We start from the raw sequence: 21,133 nt of genomic DNA, 5'->3' as shown, positions 1-21,133 counted from the left end.
CACCACGTCTGTTTTTAATGGGCAAAATCCATGTTTTTGTAGATATTCCTGAATCAGTCTATTTTTGTCTGTCTGAGAGGGTGCTTCTTTACCCGCTGAGTGAAGGTTATATAAACTCAGGTAGTAGCTGCGGAAAGCTTCTAAGATTGCCGGAGTAGTGAAGTGATTCTGACCTTTGGGGTTGTTAATTAGTGGGATTAGTTGCCTGGCCCTCCTACGTTTTAAGTTTTCTAGCTAAGAAGGTGCCTATTTTGTTCCATTCGTAGAAGGCTTTTTCTGTCTGGAGAATAGAGTATTGTGCTTTCCTCTCTAGAGTCTGTTTAAGGTCTTGTCTTTTTTGTTGGAGGGTTAGGGTGTCTTCCCTGGGATTCTTTTGATGGGCCTGCTTTAGCTGAGCGATCTCTTTTAGCAAGGTCTGTATTCGGGAATATTTTTCTCTTTTCTTTCGTGCCCCCAACTTAAGTTCTCCTCTTATGACTACTTTATGGGCCTCCCAAATGGCAAGGGGTGAAGCTTCACATGTTAAATTATGCTTCATGTAGTCAGATAGGATCTTGGTGACTGCGCAGGAGGACTCCAGATCCTCTAAGAGCTCTGGGTTTAGCTTCCAATTGAATTGGGAGGATTTCAGAAAAGGAATTTTAAGTTTTAGAAACACTGGCGCGTGATCAGAGAAGGCTACAGAGCCCATATATGCCTTTGTGACATACTCTAAATCGAGTTGGGTGATTAGCAAATGGTCGATGCGTGAGTATTTCCCATGTGGAGCAGAATAGTATGTAAAATCTTTACCTTGAGGGTTCAGAGTCCTCCAGACATCCACCAAGGAGAGGTCATGTAGCCTGTCTCTAACCCTTTTTATTGTTTTATAAGGAAGTTGAGATTTTCCATTTGAGGGATCAATTGGTGGGTGTGGGGGTATGTTGAGATCATCTCCCCAGATAATCATGCCTTTAGCATAATCTAGTAACTTATTAACAGTAGTAGTTAGGAACGACTCTTGTTTTTCATTGGGTGCATAGATCGAGGCTAAGGCCACATACAGACATCAGACCATAGTCTTTTGAAAATGAAAGATCACAGACCAATCTTACCACCCTTCCTGTAGTATAAGAGCCATACTCTACACAGTCTTTTCTATGGAGCTGAACTCCACATCAGAAAAAAATCATTGCAAGATGCTGCACACACAGATGCTGTACAGACACAAAAGATCAGTATCTGCAAAAGATCTGTTCCTGCCAAAAATCCATTCCTGCAAATTGCAATGATAGTCTATGAGATCTGCAGATCATCATACACACATGATTTAACTGACATTCATCTGCAGATCAGATCCACCAGGATGGATTTTCAGATCTGCAGATCTGCATATGAATGTCAGTTAAATCATGTGTGTATGATGATCTGCAGATCTCATAGACTATCATTGCAATTTGCAGGAATGGATTTTTGGCAGGAACAGATCTTTTGCAGATACTGATCTTTTGTGTCTGTACAGCATCTGTGTGTGCAGCATCTTGCCAAGATTTTTTCCTGATGTGGAGTTCAGCTCCATAGAAAAGACTGTGTAGAGTATGGCTCTTATACTACAGGAAGGGTGGTAAGAATGGTCTGTGATCTTTCATTTTCCAAAGACTATGGTCTGATGTCTGTATGTGGCCTAAGTTAATATCCCTGTTGCCTAATGTGCAGTGAACAAATATACAGTGCTGTGAAAAACTATTTGCCCCCTTCCTGATTTCTTATTCTTTTGCATGTTTCACACTTAAATGTTTCTGCTCATCAAAAACTGTTAACTATTAGTCAAAGATAACATAATTGAACACAAAATGCAGTTTTAAATGATGGTTTTTATTATTTAGTGAGAAAAAAAACTCAAAACCTACATGGCCCTGTGTGAAAAAGAAATTGCCCCCTGAACCTAATAACTGGTTGAGCCACCCTTAGCTGCAATAACTGCAATCAAGTGTTTGCGATAACTTGCAACAAGTCTTTTACAGTGCTCTGGAGGAATTTTGGCCCACTCATCTTTGCAGAATTGTTGTAATTCAGCTTTATTTAAGGGTTTTCTAGCATGAACCGCCTTTTTAAGGTTATGCCACAACATCTCAATAGGATTCACGTCAGGACTTTGACTAGGCCACTCCAAAGTCTTCATTTTGTTTTTTCTTCAGCCATTCAGAGGTGGATTTGCAGGCAATAAAAAGCCCAGGCAGGTAGGAACCAAGGTAAGGCCTAAGGGATCGCCAAGGTAAAAGGAAGAAGAAAGGAAGTCACCCATCAGTGTTGTCTTGCAGAACAGGACCTTGGTCGGTGTCACTTTCTTCAGATGCAGATCTGGCATTGTTTTCCTGTGGGTCATCTTCAGCAGGTTCGGAAGCTTGGCTGAAGCGCCTTCTGCGGGCTTGTTGATGGTCGCTAGAGTTACTTGAGGTGCGGTCTCGTCTCCTCACGGACCCAGTGCGATCAACCGCTGTCAAGGTTGGGGGCCCATCTCCAGTTGTTAGATGTTGCCAGTCTGGAAGATCCACCGTGGGGATATGGAGTGCTCTGCAGAAATATTCCAAGTCCAGCGGGTGTCTCAGATTAGCTGTAATCGAGCCCTTCGTTGCTTGTAGGCAAAAAGGAAAGCGCCAGCGGTAAACAATGCCATTCTCTCTTAGAAGCTGTAATAATGGTTTCAGTGCTCTCCTAGTCTGCAAAGTGATAATCGACAGGTCCTGGTAGAGCTGGATAGTGACATCATTAAAATATATCTCGTCTTGCTGTCTAGCTTTCTTCATGATTTCTTCTTTCAGCGAGAAGCTAGATAGGCAACAAATTATGTCACGCGGGGGGCCCTCTTCTCGTCCCTTAGGGCGAAGTGCACGGTGCGCTCTTTCAATTGCTATAGGGCTGTCTTTAGGTTTTTCTAGTAGATGGTTAAAAATGGCAGTTACAGCCTCGAGGATAGAATCTTGGGTTACCGTCTCAGGGAGGCCCCTTATTCTAATATTGTTGCGACGTCCTCTGTTTAAGTCCTCCAATTTTTGCTGAAATTCGAGCATCTTGTTATCTTGCTTCTCTGACTTGGTTTGCAGATCACTTGGCTGCGAGTGTCCTTCCCTTCTCTAGAGAGGATAGTCTGGTGTGAATCTGCGTCACATCTTCTCTGAGGTCAGCTATGGCGGTAGAGAATGTTTCTTTTATATCTGCAGCTATCTCTCTCATGATTGCCAGAGTCAGCATATTATTCAGTTTTTCTAGTACCTTGGAGTCTTTTTGCCTGCGAGCTGTGCCTGAAGAAGAGTCTTCTGAAGGGCTGGGTGAGGTAGACGCCATAGTGGGAGAGGCGCGCCCTGTATTTCCACTCTTCCGCGCTCTAAACATCTCCGGGACATTCTTAGGTGGTCGAGTTGCTAAGTCCCCGGGGTTCTTGGAGGTCCCGGTAGTCTTTTTGTCCTCTTTCATGCTTGGGATTAGGCTGGAAACCAGGTTTTAGCGGGTGCACGGACGGAGCTCTCCTAGCAAGCAGCCATCTCAGAGCGGTGCCAAGCCACGCCCTACGCTGTCCCGACCTTCATGAGTCTTCGGTTGGAGTCTTTTGCTAATAGCAGTTTTGAGGGTCGTCTGGAATTCGACCCTGGAGGGGGGGGTACTGTAATGATCTGCTCAGCTGCCTGTGCAGGCAGGCAGCTCTTTGACCATTGGTTAGGTTTTCATGCTGCAGGACTCTGGAAAGAAGAGCTTCTGTCAGTTTTGCAGCTTGTGCTTGCTGAGGAATTTGCATACGTTGTCATGCAAATTGCCTGGCCACATTCATTGGAGGCGTGTACTATAAGTACTATGTGTTTCCCACAATGCTTGGCTGGTCATAAGGATTCCTTCCTGTGAAACACTCCTGGAAGGAGTGTCAGCCATGCTTTTTGTTTGAAGATCAGCTTAGAGTTATTCCTGGAACTTGCACTAGGCAGGTTTCCTTAGTGCAGTTAGGATTGCTTATCTGTTTGTTTGTCTGTTGCGATTGTCCTGTCCCAGCGACAGGAAATCGTTCTGTATGTCTGGGTGCTAACCGCAACAGCGGTTGTTGCTGGTAGCCCCTTCTGATCTGTTTCCCTGGATCGTGCTAGCCTCTTTTCGCTAGTGCTGTGGATCCTTCTGTTCTGCCTCCCTGGATCGTACTAGCATCCTGCGCTAGTGCTGTGGATCCTTCTGTTCTGCTACTCTGTACCTGGATCGCGCTAGTCACTTTCGCTAGTGCTGTGGATCCTTCTGTTCTGCTACTCTGTCTGCCTGGATCGCACTCGCCTAGCGCTAGTGCTGTGGATCCTTCTGTTCTGTCTTCCTGGATCGCGCTGGCCACTTTCGCTAGTGCTGTGGATCCTATCTCTCGCTTGTCCTTGTTTTCGTGTGTCTGTCTTGTCTGCTACGAACATTTGCTGGAGGCTCGGTGAGGTAACCGTTAAGCAAGCGCTCGCGTTCTCTGTTTCGTGTTTGTCTGTCTTTGGTTAGTTAGGCGTGCTTGTCTCTGTTGTGCGTAACACAAGGAGACCGCGCACGAACGCGTGCACTGTTGCGAATGAATTCGGTGTTCGCGTTCAGCTAGCGTTAGTTGTTTTCCTTATCGTTCTTTGTATTATTTGCTGTGCCTTTGCTAACCTCGTATTCTGTTCTGATCTGCCTTGTGTCACGTCTGGCGATCGCACCTCTCGCGATCGCGTTCCTATTTCATATCTGCTGTTGTGTGTGCACTGTCGCAGGGTGGCGACTAGGTTCGCGCACACACATACAACCTGTCCCTTTGCTCGTTCTCATTCACAATCGCCTCTCTTGCGAATGCGTTCTGCGCTTCGTACAATTCCTGTCTGGCATTTGTGGAGGTACAGAGGATTGGTTCCTCTGCACTCCCCAGCGCCATCTTACTTAATCCTGTGTCTCCCACTGGAGCAAAGGGCCTCAACAAATGTGTGCCACCGGTTTCTGTCCTGGGCGATTTTTTTTCTATCTCAGTCCATGTTGCCCCTGCCTTCTTTATTTCTTCCTCTACACTTCTTCTCCAGGTTATCTTTGGTCTTCCTCTTTTTCTGCTGCCTTGAGGATTCCATTTTAAGGCTTCTTTCTCAATTGACTTGTCCTTGCGAAGAGTATGGCCAATCCATCTCCACTTTCTGCGTTTGATCTGCACGTCCACTTGTTGTTCTTGGGTTCTTTCCCACAACTCTTTATTTGAAATTACATTTGGCCACCAGATATTTAGTATTCTTCGAAGGCAGCGGTTTATAAAGGTTTGGAGGCTTTTTGTTATCTCTGCTGTCACCTTCCATGTCTCACATCCATACAGGAGGACTGTCTTCACATTACTTTGGAATATTCTCAGTTTGGTTTTCGTGGAAATATCATGGGATCTCCAAATTTGGTACAGTTGTACGAAGGCTGCATTTGCCTTTTTGATTCGACTTTTGACATCCGCACTGGCACCACCATTCATTGTCATCAGGCTGCCCAGATACTGAAACTCAGTCACAGTATCTATAGGTTTTCCATACACCTGGAACTTTCGTTTAGGATCAACGTTGCTGTTTAATCTCATCTCTTTAGTTTTCTTGCAGTTAATCATTAGACCTACCCTCTTGCTCTCCTCTAGTAGATGGGCTAACTTTATTTCCATATGCTGGAAACTTTGTGAGAGTAAGCATAGATCGTCTGCAAAGTCGAGATCCTCTATATGTTGTGTCACCCCCATTGTAGTCCAGTCTTTTTTTCCAAGACATGTCTTCCTCATGACCAGATCCATTACTATCAGGAATATAGTGGGGGAGAGGGCGCACCCCTGTTTGACTCCTGTGTTGACTTCTATTGGATCGCTTAGCATGCCATTGTGAACAACTTGGCATGTATAGTCCTCATAAAATTGTTTTATAAGAATTATGAGGTTTCTTGGTATTCCGTATATCTCTAAGGATTTCCACATAGACATTCTTTCCAAGGAGTCAAATGCCCTGAGAAAATCTATGAAGACCAAATACAGTGGGACTCCTAGTTCCAGACATTGCTCTATTATAATGCGCAGTGTGTTTATTTGGTCTATGCAAGATCTGTTTTTGCGGAAACCAGCTTGTTCTCTCCTGAGTTTTTGATCCACATGGTCTTTCACTCGATCTAGTAAAATTCTTGTGAATACTTTGCTGGGAATAGATAGTAATGTGATCCCCCGCCAATTATCACACACCGTTGTATCACCCTTTTTTTGGCAGCTTCACAAGGACACCCTTTTTCCAGTCAGCGGGAATTTGATGTTCCTCCCAGATTTTCTCAAACAGTGGCTGTAAAAGTGCAGCTGAAATTTCAACATCTTTTAACATTTCTGCTGTAATGTTATCAAGCCCGGGAGATTTTCCGCTTTTTAGCTTCTTAATGGCCTTGATGATTTCTTCTTACCTTGGTGCTTCGGTGTTCGTTTGGGTCGTGTTCCTTGCATTCTGGGGGGTGTTGTTCAAATTGTTGGCCGCTTTCTCTACAATCCTTATTCAAAACTTCCTGGAAGTGTTCCTTCCATCTTTGAAGCTGTTATCTCTCATTTGTAAGGATTGCTCCATCTTTATCCTTGACATGACTTCCTGTTCTGTCTTTCCTCTTTGTGAGAACTTTAGTTATATTGTACAGTGTTCCAAGGTCTCCTATTTTTGCTGCCTTTTCAGCTTTTTGGGCCTGCTCATCTACCCAGAGCCGTCGGTCTCTTCTGGCACTTTTTTTGATTTCTCGATCTTGTTCGTTGTATTTCCCTTAGAGGATTGCCTTTTGGCCTCTTGTTTTGCAGGAATTTAGCTTTCACTTTCTTTTCTTTCTTTAATTTTCTGCCACGTATCATTTGACATCCAGTCCTTCCTTCCCTGCTCCCTAAAGCCTAGTACTTCTTCACAGGTCTCTGTGTACACTTCCTTTACTTTGGTCCATCTAGTCTCGGCAGTGTCGTTCTCAGCCACCTCCACCAACTCACGAAGTGCCTCAAATCGGTTATGAAGTTTTGTTCTGTACTCTAGCTTTTTGTCCTGGTCTTGGAGTTTTAGTATGTCGTATCTCCTTGGATGTCTTTGTGATAACATCTTTACTGTTTTGATCTTCATTCGGAAGATGGCAGTAACAAGGTGATGGTCGCTTCCCACATCTGCTCCCCTCTTGTTTCGTACATCCAGCAGAGATCTTCTCCACTTCCTAGCGATGGCTATATGGTCTATCTGATTTGCTGTAGTGCCGTCGGGTGAGACCCAGGTTACCTTGTGGCATCCTTTTGTGTGGAAAGATGGTACCACCTATCAAAAGATTTTTTTCAGCACAAAAATTTACAAATCTTCCTCCATTTTCATTCTGGTCTCCTACACCATGAGATCCCATAATGTGTTCCATTCCTTCATTGTCGGAACCTATTTTTGCATTTAGGCCACCCATCATAATGACAAGGTCTTTCTTCTTTTGTTTGTCAAAGGTTTCTTGTAGTTTGGTATAAAACTGGTCTTTCTCTTCAGTAGTTGAGGTTTCTGTTGGGGCATAACATTGAACTACTGTTATATTTCTAATATTTGTTTTGAAGCGAGCAGTTATGATTCTCCCTGAGATGGGTTCCCATTCGATCAAGCTCCTTTTTGCTCTCTTGCTTAGAAGTATTCCAACACCTTCTAAGTGGTCTTTGCCTTCCTCGTTGCCAGAATAAAGAAAGATGGGTCCTTCTTGGGTTTTGAGTTCTCCATGGTTTTTCCAACGCACCTCGCTCAAGCCTAAGATGTCAAGCTTGTAATTTATCATCTCAGAGCACACTTGCTTTAATTTCCCGGTTTGTCTTAACGTCCTTATATTCCAAAAAACAACTTTCGTGACCGTTCTCAAGCCAAAAATCGTCTTCAGTTCATCAGTCCGGTTTCTTTTCTTTGTTGAGGTTTCTGTAATCATTTATTTTCGGGTATGCGGGTGATTGGCCCACAGTCCCCTAGCCCAATGGAGGGGTTGCCTCCTTTTGGCCTCTGGGCATGCCTTATTTTCTGTCAGGGTTTTATCCCTTAGCCTTTGATGAATTCCTCTCCGCAAGGCAGCGGTTTCTCTTATTGACCCCAGAGAAAAGGGTGCCTTTTACACCGTCAGTGGCGTTCCGAGGGACTAGATCTCCGCCACATCTGCTGATCAAGGACTTTTTACCAGAGCCCCGTTAGCCATCGCTTTAAGGATTCCTCCAGGGCCTTCACAGCTACTGTAGCGGTCACGGGACACACGAAGTTCCCACTGTACTCCTCCCCCCCCCCCCCCCATAGGCAATTCCCTACTTGTGACGTTGCCCATCTCCCACGGCGTGGACGAGGGGATGGACTTTAGGAGAACAGCGCCATCTGCCGACAGGAATTTCCCTCTACGGGTGCGTAGCACCTTTTGCTGGGTGCCTGCAATTATACGCTTGTGGAGAATTTCCGCCGTATCAGCGCATGCATTGTGCGCAGATCACGGAGAAAGTTCCACAATCGTTACACCAATATTTTGGAAAAGATTTTAATATCAGAGTTAAGGAAATTGGCTGGTAATTCAAAATTTCGGCGCAATCCCTCCCTGGTTTGGGGATGACTACCACAGAAGCCTGTAAGAACTCTGGTAGTAGTTCTTCCTCTCCCAGTAATAATTTATTAAAAAGGGAAGTTAGTGCCGGGGATTGAGCGGTGGCTTGAATGTTTTATAAAAAAGGGCCGTGTATCCATCTGGCCCAGGAGCTTTGCCATTCTTCATTGATATAGTAAGCTCAACTTCCTTAGGGGAAATGAGAGCATTTAGTTTAGATTTATCGTCTTGGGAGAAGGAGGGTATCTGGATGTTGTCAAGATATTGAAGAATGGTTCGAGCTGGTGTCAAGGACTTGTCTGTGGTAGTGCCATTGTATAAATTTGTGTAGTACTGTGCAAAAATGTCTACTATGTGGGATGGATCATAGGACTTATTTCCATGCTGATCTCTGACAGGGTATATTCTATTCTGAGCCAGCCTCTGGGATAGTTTACGTGCCAATAAGGTGTCAGGCTTATTAGCTTTATCGTAATATTTTTGGTTTGTAAGTCTTAAAGGAGAACTGTAGTGAGGCATATGGAGGCTGCCATATTTATTTCCTTTTAAGCAATACCAGTTGCCTGGCTATTCAGCTAATTCTGTCTCTAATACTTTCAGTCTAGGCCCTGAACAAGCATGCAGCAGATCAGGTGTTTCTGACAAATTAGACACATATGACAAGATTAGCTGCATGCATGTTTCTGGTGTGATTCAGACACTTCTTTAGCCAAATAGATCAGCAGGGCTGCCAGGCAACTGGTATTGCTTAAAAGGAAATAAATATGGCAGCCTCCATATCACTCTCACTACAGTTCTCCTTTAAGGAGCGTTCAGCCCTCTTAAAAAGAATTGCATGTAGTTCCTGTTGTGCCACCAGAAGCTGGTCCAGAATGTCTTGGCCCCCAGAGTCAACATGTAATGCCTCTAGTTTTCTGATCTGTAGTTGAAATTTTTTTGATTTTGATCTCATTAGCTTTTTTCCTCTGGGACGAGATTTTGATTAATGTGCCTCTGATTGTGGCCTTCAGGGCTGCCCAATGAACGCTCCTTGATGTGTCATTCGGGGAGTTATGTGCTAAATATTGTTTAATGGACTCAGTGACTTCTGCTTGTACTTCGTGACCTTTCAATAAAGACTCATTTAATCTCCACTGAAATTGTGTAGGAGGACCCCTTGTGTTTATTGATGTGCTAACGGAGGAATGGTCAAACCATGAGATCTGACATTTCTGTTGTCTTAGATCTCTCCAGAAGTGTCACATCCATTAGAATAAAATCTATCCTGGAGTATGTGCCATGGGGGTGTGAAATGAGTGCCCTCTCTCTCCCGGATGTGCCGCTTTCCATGCGTCCCAAACATTAACCTCCTGCATAAAGGATATCAGAGCTTTGCTAGGAGTTCTTTGCAAAGTCGAACTAGCAGGCGGGGTTATCTAAAACTGTATTAAAATCCCCTGCTATGAGAAGTTTGCCCTCTCTATGCTATTTTAGACGCCAGAGAGTCCAGAAAGTGTTTTAACCCTTCCGAAGGAGCATAAACACATATGATAGTATAAGTGCATCTAGATATTGTGGCAATGACCATTAGATATCTACCGCCTGGGTCTCTGACAACTTTAGAGATCTCCAAAGTGATGTTCTTTTTTTAAAAGCATGGCCACTCCACTTTTCTTAGACAGGGTTGATGCGTAGAAAGTATGAGGGTACGCTTTATGCCAGAATTTAGGTTCAGAGCCTTAAAGTGGGTCTCCTGAAGGAGAAGTATATCTGCTTGCTGGCTTTTGTAATAATTACTCACCATTCTCCTTTTTTGAGGCACATTCAGCCCCTTCACATTGTGAGTTACAATTTTAAGGATAGTGGGGACTGTGTTGATAGAGGCATCTAAAGGGGGTTCGGAGGTCAGGGTCTGGGCCATATTATATGTAGAGTGGTCGTGCTTATATAGTTCAATGACACCTTAGGGTTAAATGCTAAGATCACCATAGGGATAGCAATAGTAGTGACTGAATACCAGTGTAGTGCTTTGTAGTACTTATATAAACATATAACAGTAACCTGTAACCATAACATTAATAAACCAAAATGAGAAATGAAATAATGTTAACTCTGCCATAAACGACTTGGTAAGTCAGGGAGTCAGGATTCAGACTTCCCTAATATGCTTGATGCTGGCTGCGTGAGTGGTGTATGCAGCTTCCAGGGGGGGTCGGTATGCCTCAGGGGCCAAGACCGAGTGGCGTAGGCCTGAATTCAAACCGAGGCCTGTTACGGGATGAAAAGGCAGGTGGAATCTAATCTCAACCTGTTGAGTGTATGTTACTAATAGGCAATCGAAGTCGAGGTTTGAGATGACAGACATAACAATGTTCAATATTCCGTGTTAGCTGGGTGCTCGCGTTGACTCACGTTTCGTGTAGACTTTCTGGGTCGCACTTTTGTCAATGTTACGCGAGGAGAAACTACCCGACTTTGAGGTGAAACTGTAGGTGATGCTTGATTCACAGGAGACTCGATGCCCAATTTGTCCAGTGTGTCCTGTATCATATGCGGGCCGTATACTACCAGCTGGCGGCCATTATGCATCACAATGAGCTTGAATGGGAACCCCCACCTGTACTTGATCTTGTTGCGTATCAGTAAAGAGGTTAGGGGCTTCATATCTTTTCTTCTTTTCAATGTGATCTGAGACAAATCAGGAAAAAAGGTGATATGTTCGTCTCCAAAGGTAAGGTCTGGCGAGTTGCGGGTTTGGAATAAGAGAGCCTCACGAGTGCTGTAGTAATGAAACCGCAGTATTATATCCCGCGGCTCATCTCGTGGTTTAGCTCTGAGTGCTCTATGCGCTCTATCCATGCGTAACTCTGCACGAGGTATGTCAGGCAGCAGAGATGCAAAAAGGGATTCGAGATGGGGTGTAATTTCTGTAATCGATTCCTGAACCCCTCTCACTCTGAGGTTATTCCTCCTATCTCTGTTTTCCTGATCTTCTTGCCCGTCTTTAAGGGCCTGTACATCAGTGCGGATCTCTGCTATGCCCTGTCTGTCTGCGTGCAGAAGGCCTTAACCTCATCCACCTCCTCCTCTAGCTCATGCAGTCTCTTGCCCAGCGCGGCTATTTCCCCCCCTTATTTCCTTGACAACGCTAGTATTAGATGTTTTTAACAGTTTCTCGATGTCTTGGTAGAGTTGTTTCAGGTCTGTTTTGGTCGCGGTGCCTGCCGTGGGGGGGGCCATGTTCTGACTTTGAGCGGGCGCCATCTTGGGAGCTCCGTCTTGTTCTTGCGAGCGAACATTTCTGGGATCCCAGGGTCTGATTCCGCTCCGGTTTTCTTGGGACCCATCCTGAGGGTGTTAGGAGCTATTAAGGCTTCACTCCAGTAGAGAGAAAGTTTCAGCGAGGCTAAATTAGGCCGAGTTGGTCGGAGCTATCTCTCCATGCGTCCTCTCAGCAGCGCGTCCAGGCTCCGCCCCCAAGATCTACCATTTTTATAAATTATAACCAACTTTTGTTTAAATATCTGTAAAAAAAAACTATTTTAATTAAACACAACAAAATAATAAACAAAAAAAATTTAACATATGTCTTTGGTTGCTTAAAACATGTTTAAAGTTATGATGCCAAAATGTTAGGTGTTTCCATTATTTTGTCCAATCCCTGTATTGTCACCATGCTTTGTACTAGGGACATACCGTATTTTTCGGACTATAAGACGCTCCGGACTATAAGACGCACCTAGGTTTAAAGGGCAAAAACTACGGAAAAAAAATATATACTAAACCTGGGTGCATCCATGGTCCAGGAGTGTGTTATAGACTTTTCCTTCCCCCAAGATGTCTCTGTCCCACTGCCAAGCTACATTAACCCCTGATGCCATCACAATTTATACTAAGCTACATTTCCCTAACCTCTGCTGTCCCCTCCCCCCAGCTACACTGCACTACACAACTTCCCCCCCCCCCCCCCCCCCCCCCCAGCTACACTAACTAACCCATTCAATTACAGGAGATCTCACCAGCCTGGGTGGCAGCTGGGTCCGGTCTGGGTGTCCATGTGATCCATCAGCAGCACAAACGTGATCCACGGTGTTCCAAAGCAGCATAGGAGCAGCTGCTTTTATCATCCACAATGCTGTCCCAATGTGACTTTAATCTCCTGAGTCCCCAGCAGGCCGATCCACAATGTATAAGCAGCATAGGAGAAGCCGCTGTTATAATCCACTTGTCCTTTGATCTCCCCAGGGTGCCCCCGCAGCGCGATTCACATTGACAAGCGGCATAGGGAAAGCCGCTGTAATCATCCGCATGTAATCCGCTGTATTCATTCTTTTTAATCTTTTAATCCAGCCCAGCGTCAGCCCAGTCTTCATCAGCAATGCTTTGTTCTTTAATCCCCTGATCCAGTCCAGCGTCAGCCCAGTAAACCCCGCAGCAGCGCGATCTCAGCTGATAAAGTATCGGAACATCTTCAGCCGCTATAGCGGCAATCCTCGGGGGCTTCCGTACTTGAATTGTTTACTCCCGCTCTTATGACCCCGGCGCACGTGCGCCGGGGTCATGTGATGACGCAACTAAACAATTCAAGTACGGAAGCCCCCGAGGATTGCCGCTATAGCGGCTGAAGATGTTCCGATACTTTATCAGCTGAGATCGCGCTGCTGCGGGGTTTACTGGGCTGACGCTGGACTGGATCAGGGGATTAAAGAACAAAGCATTGCTGATGAAGACTGGGCTGACGCTGGGCTGGATTAAAAGATTAAAAAGAATGAATACAGCGGATTACATGCGGATGATTACAGCGGCTTTCCCTATGCCGCTTGTCAATGTGGATCGCGCTGCGGGGGCACCCTGGGGAGATCAAAGGACAAGTGGATTATAACAGCGGCTTCTCCTATGCTGCTTATACATTGTGGATCGCTCTGCTGCAGCTGCCACCCACTGCGGACTACCACTGCTACTGCTGCCATGCCACCCACTAGGAAAAAAGCACCAAGGTGGGTTACATTCGGACTATAAGACGCAGTAACTTTCCCCCCCCCCACTTTTGGGGGAGAAAAAGTGCGTCTTATAGTCCGAAAAATACGGTAATTCAAATCTTATGATAACCAGGAGAAATAGGCAGATAAAATGTGAGTTTTATGTACGGTAGCATTTTTTATTGTAACTATAGGGGATGGAATTGGAGAAGCTGTGTATTTTTCTTTACTTTCTATGCATTTTAAAGGGGAAAACAAAGTAATTACTGAAAACAAATCACCCCAAAACGTCTTATTTGTGGCAGGAAAAAAAATGGTGAAAAATGGCTCTGGTCATTTATGGTAAAAACCCTTGGGGGTGAAATTGTTATTGCCAGTTGAGCACCCCTTCCTTTCGTTATATTCTTGCAGTACGGTAGCATATACTGGGAGGAGAGTAGGTGAGATTTTCACACTTGAGATGGTCAGCAGAGCTGCCTCTTACCTCACAAAACACCATGGTCTTTGCTGGTGGGCATGAGTTTTTAGTAATGAAGGGAAATATCTACATGCGATACCGGTGGGGGATCTTTCAATGCTGTAAACAATAGGTTTGTGTGTGTATATGTGTGTCTGTATTTATGTATGTATATGTAATAGAATATGCGCTGTCTTGAGTGTCTCTACCTTTAGCTCTACTAAACAGGTGGGGAGTGGTCACAGTGCATACGTATTGTCGTGTTGCCAGTGCGCTGGGAGAGCCGAATGACAGCTCTCCCTGCTGCCACAAAGCTCCCTAGCGGCGCTAGATACTATTCCCCCTACAAGTTGCCCAAAATACTCTTATACGCCTATGCAGCATAACATTTCTGCTATGGGGAGCTCCGTGCTCCAAGACCACCTGCTTTAGTCACAGTGCACATAAGCGTAGTTCTTGTCCTGGCAACTTTATTATGGTTCTGGCAGCAGGGGCAGGATAGAGGCAGTTGATAAGATTGGTAAAGTAGCCCTCAGTATGTATAGATTACATAGTTTGTATAATGTGTATGCAGTGGATTTATAGTGTGGTATTGTATGTTTTGTGATATTCTGATCAGATTCCATCACCTGCAAGGAACTTGATTGTTTAGGCTTACCGTTCTCAAGTGATGCATGTACAGACAAGCTTGCTTGATTCTCAGACTAGCGGGAGTCTGTTGCCACTGTGCAAGCCTCATTTTAAGATGAGGCAGTTGTTATGAGACGCCTCAGCCAACTTAGAGACTCTGAAGTCTCCCTAAAATGAGGTTTTTATTTTAAAAACTTCATTAACATTATAGTCCAACCTAAAACGCAGCAGAACCGCGGCTGAAAACCCCCTAGATCACCCTAAGCTTACAGGGGTACAGGGCAGGCAAAATCCACGGCTTTCTTGGTTGTGGATTTTGCTGCCGCCTCTATGCACGTCAATCAGCGCGTATCTCCGTCTCTCCCCCGCCCCTCTCAGTGAAGGAAGACTGAGAGGGGCGGGGGAGGCGGAGATCGGCGCTGATTGACACGCATAGAGGCAGAGCTGCGCTGCCTCTATGAGGAAGTTGCCTCCGTATACCCCCGTGAGTTTGGGGTGATTGGGTTTTCAGCCTCGGTTCTGCGGCGTTTAAGGTCGGACTATGTTAATGAGGTTTTTAAACTAAAAACCGCATTATAGGGAGACTTCAGAGTCTCTTTAACCACTTCCCGACCGTTGCATGTACAAATGGCGGCCGGGAAGTGAATCCCGCATGGACCGCCACATATACAATTGGCGGCGGTCCTTGTACGGGCATGGGCGGAGCGATCGCGTCATTCGTGATGCGATCCTCCGCCGGGGACTGGCTCCGCCCACCTCGCGCTGTAACCCGCCGGCCGTTCGGAAGCGCCGGCGGGTTACTAGCACCCGGATCGCCGCATACAAAGTGTATAATACACTTTGTAATGTATACAAAGTGTATTATACAGGCTGCCTCCTGCCCTGGTGGTCCCAGTGTCCGAGGGACCACCAGGGCAGGCTGCAGCCACCCTAGTCTGCACCCAAGCACACTGATTTCCCCCCCCCCCGCCCCCTGATCGCCCACAGCACCCCTCAGACCCCCCCCCCCTGCCCACCCCCCAGACCACTGTTTGCACCCAATCACCCTCCTAATCACCCATCAATCACTCCCTGTCACTATCTGTAAACGCTATTTTTTTTATTTTAATGCCCTAAACTGCCCCCTGCTCCCTCCTGATCACCCCCCCCCACCCTGTGTACTGTATGCATCTATCCCCCTGATCACCTGTCAATCACCCCCCTGTCACTGCCACCCATCAATCAGCCCCTAACCTGCCCCTTGGGGGCAATCTGTTCACCCACCCACACCAATTGATCGCCCCAGATCCGACGTCAGATCACCTCCCAAGTGCAGTGTTTACATCTGTTCTCTACCCTAAACACCCACTTATTACCCATCAATCACCCCCTGTCACTGCTACCCATCAGATTAGACCCCTATCTGCCCCTAGGGCACTCAATCACCCGCCCACACCCTCAGAACGCCCTCAGTCCCCAGCCCTGATCACCTTGCCAGTGCATTGCTTGCATCTATTCTCCCATCTAATCACACCTTGAGACGCCCATCAATCACCTCCTGTCACCCCCTAGCACACCTACCCATCAGATCAGGCCCTAATTTGCCCCGTGTGGGCTCCTGATCACTCGGCCAAACCCTCAGATCCCCCTCAGACCCCCTTCCGATCACCTCCCCAGTGCATTGATTGCATCTATTTTCCCCTCTAACCACCCCCTGAGACAAACATCAATCACCTCCTGTCCCCCCCCCCCCCCCCCCCCCCCAGCACTCCTATCCATCAGATCAGGCCCAATACAACCTGTCATCTAAAAGGCCATCCTGCTTATGACCGGTTCCGCAAAATTCCGCCCCCTCATAGACCACCTGTCATCAAAATTTGCAGATGCTTATACCCCTGAACAGTCATTTTGAGACATTTGGTTTCCAGACTACCCACGGTTTTGGGCCCGTAAAATGCCAGGGCGGTATAGGAACCCCACAAGTGACCCCATTTTAGAAAAGACACCCCAAGGTATTCTGTTAGGTGTATGACGAGTTCATGGAAGATTTTATCTTTTGTTAAAAGTTAGCGGAAATTGATTTTTATTATTTTTTTTTTCACAAATTGTCATTTTTCACTAACTTGTGACAAAAAATAAAATCTTCTATGAACTCGCCATACACCTAACGGAATACCTTGGGATGTCTTCTTTCTAAAATGGGGTCACTTGTGGGGTTCCTATACTGCCCTGGCATTTTAGGGGCCCTAAACTGTGAGGAGTAGTCTAGAAAACAAATGCCTCAAAATGACCTGTGAATAGGACGTTTGGCCCCTTAGCGCACCTAGGCTGCAAAAAAGTGTCACATGTGGTATTGCCGTACTCAGGACAAGTAGTACAATGTGTTTTGTGGTGTATTTTTACACATACCCATGCTGGGTGGGGGCAATCTCTCTGTAAATGGACAATTGTGTGTAAAAAAAAAAAAAATCTAACAATTGTCATTTACAGAGATATTTCTCCCACCCAGCATGGGTATGTGTAAAAATACACCCCAAAACACATTATACTACTTCTCCTGAGTACGGCGGTACCACATGTATGGCACTTTTTTACACCCTAAGTACGCTAAGGGGCCCAAAGTCCAATGAGTACCTTTAGGATTTCACAGGTCATTTTGCGACATTTGGTTTCAAGACTACTCCTCACGGTTTAGGGCCCCTAAAATGCCAGGGCAGTATAGGAACCCCACAAATTACCCCATTCTAGAAAGAAGACACGCCGAGGTATTCCGTTAAGAGTATGGGGAGTTCATAGAAGATTTTATTTTTTGTCACAAGTTAGCGGAAAATGACACTTTGTGAAAAACAATTAAAATCAATTTCTGCAAACTTGTGACAAAAAATAAATTCTTACCAAACATGCACCATTGTTTTTAAATAAAAAAAAATAAAAAAAAAAAAAAAAAAATTCTATGAACTCACCATACACCTAACGGAATACCTTGAGGTGTCTTCTTTCTAAAATGGGGTCATTAGTGGGGTTCCTATATTGCCCTGGCATTTTAGGGGCCCTAAACCGTGAGGAGTAGTCTTGAAACGAAAATGACCTGTGAAATCCTAAAGGTACTCATTGGACTTTGGGCCCCTTAGCGCAGTTAGGGTGCAAAAAAGTGCCACACGTGGTATCGCCGTACTCGGGAGAAGTAGTATAATGTGTTTTGGGGTGTATTTTTACACATACCCATGCTGAGTGGGAGAAATATCTCTGTAAATGGACAATTGTGTAGAAATAAATCAAACAATTGTCATTTACAGAGATATTTCTCCCACCCAGCATGGGTATGTGTAAAAATACACCCCAAAACACATTATACTACTTCTTAATACGGCAATACCACATGTGTGGCACTTTTTTTGCAGCCTAACTGCGCTAATGGCCCAAAGTCCAATGAGCACCTTTAAGCCGCATCTACACGAGTAGATGCGGCCGCGATGCTCCTTATCAATCGAGCCGCTGATGCGGCTCGATTGATAAGATCCGACAGGACGGATCTCTGCACCGCCGATTCCCTGCTCTATCCCCGCTAGGGGACAATGGCAGGGAATCGTGCGGGAGAGAAGCGGCGCCGGCGGGCACGAGCGGGGAATCGAATGCGGCGGGCACGCGGAAGAGGCGATCCGGCGGCTAATCGAGATCTCTGCAATGTCCCATGGTGTAGATGGGGCTTTAGGCTTTACAGGGTTGCTTACAATTAGGCACCCCCCAAAATGCCAGGACAGTAAACACCCCACAAATTGCCCCATTTTGGAAAGTAGACACTTCAAGGTATTCAGAGAGAAGCATAGTGAGTCCGTGGCAGATTTCATTTTTTTTTTTTTTTTGTCGCAAGTTAGCAGAAATGGAAACTTTTTTTTTTTTTTTCTTTTTTGTCACAAAGTGTCATTTTCTGCTAACTTGTGACAAAAAATAAAATAGTCTATGAACTCACCATGCCTCTCAGTGAATACTTTGGGATGTCTTTTTTCCAAAATAGGGTCATTTGGGGGGTATTTATACTATCCTGGAATTCTAGCCCCTCATGAAACATGACAGGTGGTCAGAAAAGTCATAGATTCTTCAAAATTGGAAAAATCACTTTTTGCACCATAGTTTGTAAACGCTATAACTTTTACGCAAACCAATCAATATAGGCTGAATGGGTTTTTTTTTTTAATTAAAAACATGTTTGTCGACATTTTTCGTGCTGCATGTATACAGAAATTTTACTTTATTTGAAAAATGTCAGCACAGAAAGTTAAAAAAAAAATCATTTTTTTTGACAAAATTCGTCTTTTTTGATGAATATAATAAGTAAAAATCGCAGCAACAATCAAATAGCACCAAAATAAAGCTTTATTAGTGACAAGAAAAGGAGCCAAAATTCATTTAGGTGGTAGGTTGTATGAGCAAGCAATAAACCGTGAAAGCTGCAGTGGTCTGAATGGGAAAAAAAAGTGCCTGGTCCTTAAGGGGGGTAAAGCCCATGGTCCTCAAGTGGTTTAACCAGTTCAGCCTTCAGTCGTTTTCACTTTATGCATCCGAGCAATGTTCACCTCCCATTCATTAGCCTATAACTTTATCACTACTTATCACAATGAACTGATCTATATCTTGTTTTTTCCGCCACCAATTAGGCTTTCTTTGGGGGGTACATTTTGCTAAGAGCCACTTTACTGTAAATGCATTTTAACAGGTAGAATAAGAAAAAAAATGAAAAATTTCATTTCGTCAGTTTTCGGCCATTATAGTTTTAAAATAATACATGCCTCCATAATTAAAACCCACGTATTGTATTTGCCCATATGTCACGGTTATTTCACCGTTTAAATTATGTCCCTATCACAATGTATCGCGACAATATTTTATTTGGAAATAAAAGAGCATTTTTTCCGTTATGCATGCATCACTATTTACAAGCTTATAAAAAAAAAATAGAGAGAAATATTTCATCTTTACATAGATATTTAAAAAGTTTAGACCCTTAGGTAAATATTTTTGTGTTTTTTGTTTTTTTTTGTAGTAATGTTTTTTTTTTTTTTTATTAAACATTTTATGTGGGCATTTTTGGGAGGGTGGGATATAAATAGTGTTTTATTTGGGGAAATATTTGTGTATTGTAATGTTTTTATATTTTTACTTGTAGTTTTACTTTTTGGCCACAAGATGGCAATCTCGATTTTGTTTACATGACGTCACTCTAAGCGTACAATGTACGCTTAGAGGGACAGAGCTTCAGAAAAAGCGTAGCTTCCGAGAGAAGCTGTCGCTTTTTCAGCGGAGGAGAGGAATCGGTGATCGGGCACCATAGCCTGATACATTGATTCCTGGGCTACCGAATCCGCGGCCGGGAGTGCGCGTGCACGCGCGCGATCGGCCGCGGGAGCGCGCGGATGCGCACGTGGCCTCCTGGACGTAGATACTACGTCCTGGAGGCATAAATGGTTAAGGGGGCACTATGGCAAAAAAAATTGTAAAATTTAAAATAAGTGCAAACCTAGATAAAGTACGTTTTTTCCCCCCGGAGTAAAATGAGCCATAAATTACTTTTCTCCTATGTTGCTGTCACTTACAGTAGGTAGTAGAAATCTGACAGAAGTGACAGGTTTTGGACTAGTCCATCTCTTCATAGGGGATTCTCAGCAAGGCTTTTATTCTTTATGAAACATTTTCCCTAAAAAGGATTTAAACAATGATGCTGGCCAGCTTCCTTGCTCGCTACAGTTTTTTGGCAGTTGGACAGAGCAACTGCCATTCACTAAGTGCTTTTGAAAATAAATGAATCCCTGAGAATCCCTATGAAGAGATGGACTAGTCCAAAACCTGTCACTTCTGTCAGATTTCTACTACCTACTGTAAGTGACAGCAACATAGGAGAAAAGTAATTTATGGCTCATTTTACTCTGGGGGAAAAAAACGTACTTATTTGTCTGTTTGCACATATTTTAAATTTTACAATTTTTCGCCATAGTACCCCTTTAAATCAGGTGTGTATGACTTAGGTCTGTGTCTACACAGCTTGAAGTTAGATTGAACTAAAACATTCAAAGTAATCTGGGGCCTCCATTGTTGTTGAACATATGAACCTTGAATGAAGTCCAAACGTTTTTGGAAATGTTTTTTCAATATCTGATTACTCTTGTAGGTGGACTACAATCCGCAGTTTGCTGACTGGTCAAGAGAAATTAAGGGTCCCAGTTTACTCCATGTGAAACACCTGGATAATTGGCTGTTGATCTACACACGGAGAAACTATGATGCAGCTAATGCTCTTACCCAGAACTTGTTCAAAGTATCACAGCAAATGGGTATTCGGATGAATAAAGCAGTTATGTAAGTTGTGTGTGTTAATTCATTGCATTTAACATGTTGGGTGATCCTGCAGAGGAGTTTAAGCTGAAATATAGGAAAAAAATTCCCAGTACATTCCTTTAAAACAGGGGTCCCCAACCCCCGGTCCGCAACCCACTGCTGGGCCATAGGATGTGCTGAGGTAGGCCTTGAGTGAGTCACT

At 44.6% G+C, this 21,133-nt stretch overlaps 1 protein-coding gene across 1 annotated transcript in view; it reads left to right on the top strand.

Annotated features, from left to right (window-relative positions):
• The window catches only part of PIWIL1 (piwi like RNA-mediated gene silencing 1), a 144,810-nt gene that overhangs the window by 92,988 nt on the left and 30,689 nt on the right, over positions 1-21,133 (top strand). Inside the window, exon 13 of the mRNA XM_068243664.1 lies at positions 20,765-20,952. Within this exon, the coding sequence (XP_068099765.1) occupies positions 20,765-20,952 (188 nt within the window). The remainder of the gene's footprint in view (positions 1-20,764; positions 20,953-21,133) is intronic.

This window comes from Hyperolius riggenbachi, chromosome 1 (assembly GCF_040937935.1).
Source record: "Hyperolius riggenbachi isolate aHypRig1 chromosome 1, aHypRig1.pri, whole genome shotgun sequence".
Lineage (NCBI taxonomy): Eukaryota > Metazoa > Chordata > Amphibia > Anura > Hyperoliidae > Hyperolius > Hyperolius riggenbachi.
The sequence above is the reverse complement of the archived record's forward strand: the minus strand, read 5'-3'. Positions and strand labels throughout refer to the sequence as shown.